The 7,300-nt window shown below is 51.2% G+C and overlaps 1 protein-coding gene and 1 long non-coding RNA gene across 7 annotated transcripts in view; both read right to left on the reverse strand.

Moving 5' to 3' along the window:
- ptprz1a (protein tyrosine phosphatase receptor type Z1a) overlaps positions 1 to 6,232 on the reverse strand; it is a 51,331-nt gene extending 45,099 nt beyond the window's left edge. For 2 of the 6 annotated variants that reach the window (XM_086209823.1, XM_086209821.1), the window contains exons 1-2: positions 5,346 to 5,571; positions 4,729 to 5,175 (exon numbers count right to left, since the gene is read on the reverse strand). In XM_086209823.1, coding sequence (XP_086065949.1) covers positions 4,729 to 4,789 — 61 coding nt within the window. In that variant the 5' untranslated portion in view covers positions 4,790 to 5,175; positions 5,346 to 5,571. Of the gene's footprint in view, positions 1 to 4,728; positions 5,176 to 5,345; positions 5,572 to 6,128 lie in introns of those variants that run through there. The other 4 variants (XM_086209822.1, XM_086209824.1, XM_086209826.1 and 1 more) reach the window with 4 other exon arrangements.
- On the reverse strand, positions 82 to 1,758 carry LOC147259444 (uncharacterized). The gene is made up of 3 exons (XR_015117283.1): positions 1,180 to 1,758; positions 425 to 1,067; positions 82 to 318 (listed from the first exon to the last, which is right to left on the reverse strand). It is a non-coding gene; the product is annotated as an uncharacterized LOC147259444 (long non-coding RNA).
- Positions 6,233 to 7,300: the final 1,068 nt, after the last annotated feature.

A 7,300-nucleotide genomic window follows, 5' to 3' on the forward strand; every position in this document is an offset into this window, starting at 1 on the left:
TTTTAATTCTGACGTTCCAGAAGAAACTTGGTCTTCGCCGTTGGAGGTTTCACTCCCGTAAATGTGAATCGGATCAAAGCAAAGCTCAGGAGCAACCAGAGGGGTCAGGAAAATCATTTATTCATTTGATTTATCAGTTGTTTTGAGTGTATGGAGGCTCACACTCTGTATTAGCTCTTCTTCTTCTGCTCCTCTGGGGCTCTGTGCATCTTGACCCCCGCCACCGTTAGCTTGTAATGTCGCTGATGGAGCATTTTAAGCTCATTCTCCTGCTGCACTCAATAGAAGCTGATCTGGGTAAGAGGATCAGACCGATGCCTGAAATGTAAATGTAAATGTTCTGTAAATACTTGAAAAGCCCCGTTGAGGCCCTTTGAATCCTTTTGTGCGGACTCACATCTGCCTAAAGCATCGCCACATTCACCTGCTTAGATCCCCTCCAGCAGCCGGAGAGCCGAGAAGAAAAGGAGCCAACCGGCCTTTTCACTGAGGAGGACTTTGACCGACCCGTGTACTCCACGCAGGCCTTTTATCGCTGGCCTTTTCTCTGCGTCACCTTTAGGGATTTTTCATTCAGCCATTGGCGAGGCGAGGACCATCGAATGTCCAGGACGGAGGAGAGACCACACACTTGCAGCAGCTGAGGAGTGAGGAGGAGAAAAAAAGTGGAGGACAAATCGAATGGCTCTCCACCAGCTACTCTACGGGGGCTCCACTTGTTCTCCCCTGCAATGGGCTCCGGTGTGAGTGGCCCCCCTTTCAGAGGCACCGCGGGCCACCCGGATCTGCCCCGTCATCCATTACAGCGTCCAGGGCAGCGAGGGGGACAAGAAGGAGAAGAGCGATGGTGGTGGCGGAGCGCCAGACGGACACCAGCAAAGACAAGATGGTTGGCTCACCAAAAAAAAAAAAAAAACAGAAAGCAGAGAGGAGACAAATGAGGATTAAAAAACATTGCAGGGGAGAGAGCGGGGGGAGGACAGTAGAGGGATGAATGCATGAGGCTGGAAGAGGGGGAGACATGTGGGACAACAGGGTGACGGAGGATGTTCAGCAGCACAGGGACGCTGTGAAAGGACGAGAGAAAATGAGAGATTAAGAGACGTGAGGAGAAAAGGAGCCGGAGAGAAGGAACGTGAAAAAAAGAACAAACAAAGATCCGGCTGGCAGGAAACATACCGCAAAAGTTTCCATCTTAAAGTGATCCTTCACCCAAAATGTATTTGTTTTTTCTTATAAGTACTCACAACTGGGTGAGGAAGTTCGACTCTGACTCCAGGACGTAGCAAGAGCCGGCCACGTATGCTTGGCTCGTAGCCCATGGAGACAAACAGCCAACGACACAACAACAGCGATGGCCTCATTTGTGCCGTCATCACTGATGCGGTCACTAGAGAGCGCTTGTATTCAGAGGTGGTCGTTTCCAGCCTTGAGAGTTCTGAGGTCACATGCACAGCTTGTCAGGACATGTGGGTTTTTTGGTTGTTGTTTTTTTTTTTAAAGCGTGTGAAGGGACGAGGCCTGAGAACCGAGCTGGGACCCACAGCGAGGTGGTGGTGGTGGGGGGGGGTTTAACGAAGACTAATGAAGGCAGGAGTGCTGCTTAACCTGCCCTCCATCTCTCCAACCTCGAGGTGGCGGAGGGAGAATGCGTGTGTGATGACCCTCCTCCTCCTCGCCCATGGCGCTCCCACACTCACACCACCGCTGCCGCCGCCACCGGGACAAATCGCAGTGCCATCATGCGTCACACTTAAATGCCCCCCCCCCCCCCCCCCCATGAAACCACCGCTCAGCCTTTCTTTTCTCTGGCTCTCCCTCCCTCCCTCCTTCCCCTCCTTCTACCCCCCTCACTCACACGTCCCTTCTTTTTGTAGTTGCCCTCTTTCCTACTGTTACAAAACAAATCTCCCCTCTGACAGCATAATTCACCAGGCTGAACCCGAGGAGGCGGCGCAGGACGGTCGGACCTCCTCAGCTGACCTCTGCCGAGGACCTGGCTGGCTGTTTCCCCACGTAACCCCGGCCTCCATTCAGCCGAGGGCCAGTGGGGAGAAAAACAGAGGCGACTCAGGAGGATTCAAACCAGTGGCCCCTGAGTTTGCCTGATTGAAAGGCTAATACCTGCTAATCTGGTCATCAAATACCCTCCCTGCCCCAACTGGAGGTCTGCGTGTTTTTACTTCCAGACAACCGGTGGAGCAGCAAAGGTCGTCTGTGGTGAGGAAGGTCTGGATCAAGAGATGGAGAGATGAAATGATGGAAAATCGAAAGTGAGGAGGTGACGATGTGAATCATAAAGGGAGGAAAGTCGACGGGGGTGGAGAGTCTTGTTTTTGCTTACAGACAGAATCCAGTTAAGATTACAGGTTTTTGTAACAACTTGTGGGCGGGGAGCCGGATGATGGCTTGAGTCCTGGTCACTGCTCTAGCGCCTCCTCTGGTTTCTGGGGGCACCTGTGCAGGAGGGAGGGGATCTGGTGCTTCTGGTGGAGAAACCAGCACAGACTGGGACAGACTCAGCACTGTGCGGATGTCTGGACTCCACCTTTGTGAGGCAGCGTCGCTCATAATGGCTGAGGGGTATCCAGGCATGCCCCCTGCCCCTGGAGGTGGACTGCACTTCGACAGCTGCACACGTTTGATTGACAGACTCCCTGACTGTGACGCCATCTGCCAACAGACCCCAGAACAACTGGAGACCCGAGGAGCCCAGACGGAGCGCAGGACCCGGCTGGCACTGCCCATTCCCAAATATCTTTTGGGAGGGCAGATGGTGCTGAGTTTTCCCCTCAAGTGTCTTTTCTCCTTCCCAAATCCTGGGCTGCCACTGCCACCGCCACCGTCACCGCCTACTCGGCAAGCCGGCACCTCCTTTGTGCCCCCGACTTCCCATCAAAGCATCATTTAAAATGAAAAAGGAGGAGGCACGAGGGAGCCGGTACCGAACCCTGCAGCACATATCCAAACTCACTGAACCCAAGCATAAAAGGTTTCCCACCTCTTCAGCTAAAACTGGCTCTGGCCAGCTTCTCCCCTAATCTTTGTTTCACATCCCGCCCCCCAAAAGATTCAACCAAGCAGATCAGTTACCTCCCTGGCACACTGCTGGCGAACCGTAAGATGGGGGGGGGGGGATACCAGCTGGAAAACACCTCTAAGCACTCAGCTGCAGGACGGTCTGGTGGTCCGTACCAGACCTTTGTAGCCCAGACCACCGACGTTCGGTTTAAGCAAGTGAAACAGAAATGACAGATGTTTGAATTTAGAAAGCATCGATGCACATTGGAGCTGATTGGAACACAAAACTACCGTCCTCTCAACATAACAACATGTTGCTCTGCACAAATTTGTCCAGTAGGACATATATTAGTGTTGAAGTGTAGCTGGAAGCCAACGGAGACGGACGGCTAACGGATACGGACGGCTAACGGAGAAGGACGGCTAACGACAGCTACACAAACTCTCCAGGTCACGACCAAAGCTGACACTACCTGGAATACTTCCTGTTTGGGTGGTAAAAACATCCACAGGACTACACAAGTACTTATCCATGCTAATTCTGTCCAGTGGCGTCACACCTCGACCGCATTCCTCCGCCCCAGTAGCACGCATCGCAATCTGATAGCCGCAGATAAGGAGGGCCTGAAAAGACATTGGTTGTCGGAGGTCACTGTCACCTGATATGAATGCAATATCTGAGGAGCACCTGGAGGACTCAAATAGTTCCCACATCCACTGGGACTCAAAGATGGCCTCCAACGCTTTTGCTGCTGAAAGATCACGTGACAGTAACGGACTGAGGAGGCAGACAGTCGCCCAGCTCTATTTCTCCTTTGAAAATAATCACACACCATTTTAGGAAAACACCCAAGAGAGACACATTTTATTTGGGATATCGATCGAGCCACCAATCATGTGACCGATAACTCATCAATACATAAATATTGTCTTTGTGTCCCTGGTCACAGTGTTCAAGTTCAGCTTCTGAACAAAACCAAAGCTGCGGGTCCACCGCGGTCATCCTGGCCTGGCCCGGCTGCCCCCCGGCCTGGACCCCCGCGTGTTGTCTCTGAACCTGCATCTCTGCCGTTCTGACAGCAGACGAGACCAAGCAGTCGCCTGCAACCACCTGAACAACCTGTTCCACCTCCAACTGCCTCCGACTCCACCACCTATCAGCGGTTCCGAGTTCGCCAGGACGGGGAACGTCGGTACTTCAGCGGTGGTACCATCTGTGGCAGCGGCCCTGGGTCCCTGCTGTTGCTGGTGCCAGACATGGAGCCCCTGAAACTCCGAATGAGCCGGTCAGAGCACCGTGTCCAAACGTCTCCTTTCACGCGTGACAGCTCCGGTTTGGAGCTGATAGGAGCCGCTCTGCGCCTCTGCAACGTTTTAATCTGCGACCCCACTGACAGGAGCGCCAGATTACCAGCAAGAAGAAGAAAAACAACACCTCGACTGAGGATTCGACCTCAAAACAGAATAAAAGCTTCCCTGAATATCGCCTGAAGACGCGCGCCACGTTACGCGCGGCTCCCTGGACGTTCCGCGAGCGGATTCACAGGAACCAAAAACTGCAACAAGTAGAGTACAAATCCGCAGACTGCCTGCGGATTTCTGGAGTCCCGCTCCCTGTTCTCTTGGAGCTGCTGCGCAATCACCTCAAAGTTGGCGCAGCAACTTAAAAATAAACCCCGACGGAAGGCGGCCGTAAACGCGTCTTACCTCGCTGGCAGAGGAGGACGAGCTGAGCAGCGAGCAGCAGCCGGCAGCGTCCGGGCTCCATGTCGGCAGCGAGGTCGCGGATGAGCGGGATGAACAGATCGGGATAGGCGTTCTGGTGCGGGTGGGGGCAGGTCCCGGTCGGCCCGCGGCGCCTCACAGATCCATGCTGCCGCGCTCGGCTCCTCGGTGGTGGCCTCAAAGGTTCAGGTGGTTCCTCTCCGTCCGCTCTCCTCCGGACCGACTGACTGAGTGAAGGGGAGCCGCCAGACTGACGTGGTGCACCGCCCACAGCCCGCAGCCACCCCGGCCTCACTTCCTCCACCACAACCACCAGCAGTTATTTATTTATTTACGGTGTCAGCCGCTGTGCCCTCGCTTCCTCCACCACCATCCAGGGTTTTCCCACTCCGGGGCTCCGTGGTAGGAGAGAGGAGGAGAAATAAGGGCCTGAATGTGGTCGGACAGAAAGAAAGAACCAAAAAAAATAAAAAAATAAAACTGATAAGCATGAAATTCAAAGGATATAAACTTATCCACCGTTAAAGTGGGACAGTGTTTGAAGGTTCAAATTGCAGAATAAAAGGTGCAAATATACGCACACACTAAATATTACAGACCTTTTCTCCCCTGATGGAAATTCTAATGACTGTAACCAGAAATGCAAAATGGAGTTTGGTTCAACTGCGATGGCCCCGCCTGGACCCACACGGCGTCCATGACGAATATCAAAAATGAGACTCATTTAAGAATTCATAAAACTGACAATTTTAGATTTAAGAACCCGTTAGACGGGATCTCAGCGGTTTGTTCACCCGTATGAGCCAAGAGTCCTACATTTCCCACCATGCACTTTCCCACCTGGCATTGAGACATCCGCTTCACAGAAACACATTGAATTTTTTACATTAAAACGTTTTTTTCTGTGAAAAAAATGCCATCACTGTTGGTATAAACTGAGCGTCACATTCATCTGGACCCCCTGAATCATGTTGTGGTGAACGTGGTTCCCGAACCTCCGGGAGCCGCTAGCACGACCCGGGGAGTAACTGAGTGACACGGCGTAACGGAGTGTTTTTGGTTTTGAAGAGAGTGTGGTGGAGTTCACAGGGTCGACGACCTCTGACCCCTGGGAGACACTCGCACCTCGCACTGAAATGGAGGCTCAAACAGCAGCAGTGACCCAGAAATTATAATTCATTTGTGTGTGTGTGTGTGTGTGTGTGTGTGTGTGTGTGTGTGTGTGTGTGTGTGTGTGTGTGCAGTTTATTTGTGGGAAGGAGAAGCACTTGGTGGGGATCCCAGAATGCAACACTGCAGATAATCTTGTTATATTAAACTGACTTCAAAAGAAAATATTCCAAAGCTGAAACAAGTGATACTTCATCTGAAGGGTATTTTACCTTTCAAGTATTCACTGGTAGAAGTCTGACGACCGCCAAGATGTTTTTTTATACTCCTTAGTGACTCCATCATCGTCACGTCATTTTTTTGGCAATTTTTTGTGCCTAAATCAACTCCTTATGATGTTTTGTCTCCAGTTTTTTGTGAATTCTGAAAAACAAGCATGACAAAGGTGATCATTTTAAGAAGGCGACGCTATATTCAGCGTGACGCTATATTCAGCGTGACGCTATATTCAGCGTGACGCTAACGGAGACTGACGGCGAGCCCCCCAGGTCGTCTGGCACAACCCAGGTCTTCCCCGGTATCCACAAACATTAATTTATTTTTTACAAACTAAATCGCATCGTCAGCTCCACGCTGGCGCCACGCAGGAAGTGCTGTTAGCTGATCTTCCACATCAAAGTGTTTGCTGATCACTGAGCAGACGGCGATGATCTGCAGAACTGTAAACAGTTCAGCTGTCGTCAGTCTCCGTTCGCGTCACGCTGAATATATGTGGCTGGCTCTTCCTGCACTCTGGAGAAGTTGGGGGGGTGAACTTCTGCAAGTATTTGTACGTGCTTGAAAGCCACGATACACTTTTAGTTGAAGAATCGATTTAAATATGTTCCCACAATCTGGAACTCAAACAGGACAGAAAGTAGACAAAGCTTTTGTCCAACATGGCAGACACAAGGATCTCACTCAGAGCGAAAATAAAACAGTTTGTAGTAAAAATACACAAATGGGAATGTAGTTCAGAATATTACTTCAAATTTCTGCCAAACAAACCCTCCAAAACAAACAGAAAAGACATGGAAAAGACAGTTTTTTTCAAGTAAAGAAATTAAAACACACAGTAGCTGGTGGGGTTTTTAAGGAGCAGATTTAGAGAATTCCCTCCCAGCGGGGGTCCGCAGGGCCCAGCTGCACGTTTGTTCTCAGGCCCCCCAACAATGTTTGCAATAACTTTCTCTTTCTGCGTGAAAACTAAGAGTTTCCTCCAAATAGGAAGTTAACGAGCCGATGTGACGGCGCTCCTCTCTGCGGAGCGCCTCCACCTGGACTTCAATGGAACCTCATTCATTGTTGCCAGTTCAGATTTTTTACATCCACACTTTGACTCGCAGCTCATCGGCGCGCCGCTCCTCTTCTTCTTCTTCTCAGTGATTCACAGACGATGCAACCT

The sequence above is a fragment of the Aulostomus chinensis genome, chromosome 7 (genome assembly GCF_037954235.1).
Source record: "Aulostomus chinensis isolate RoL2024-O1b breed Wild chromosome 7, RoL_Achi_v1.0, whole genome shotgun sequence".
NCBI lineage: Eukaryota > Metazoa > Chordata > Actinopteri > Syngnathiformes > Aulostomidae > Aulostomus > Aulostomus chinensis.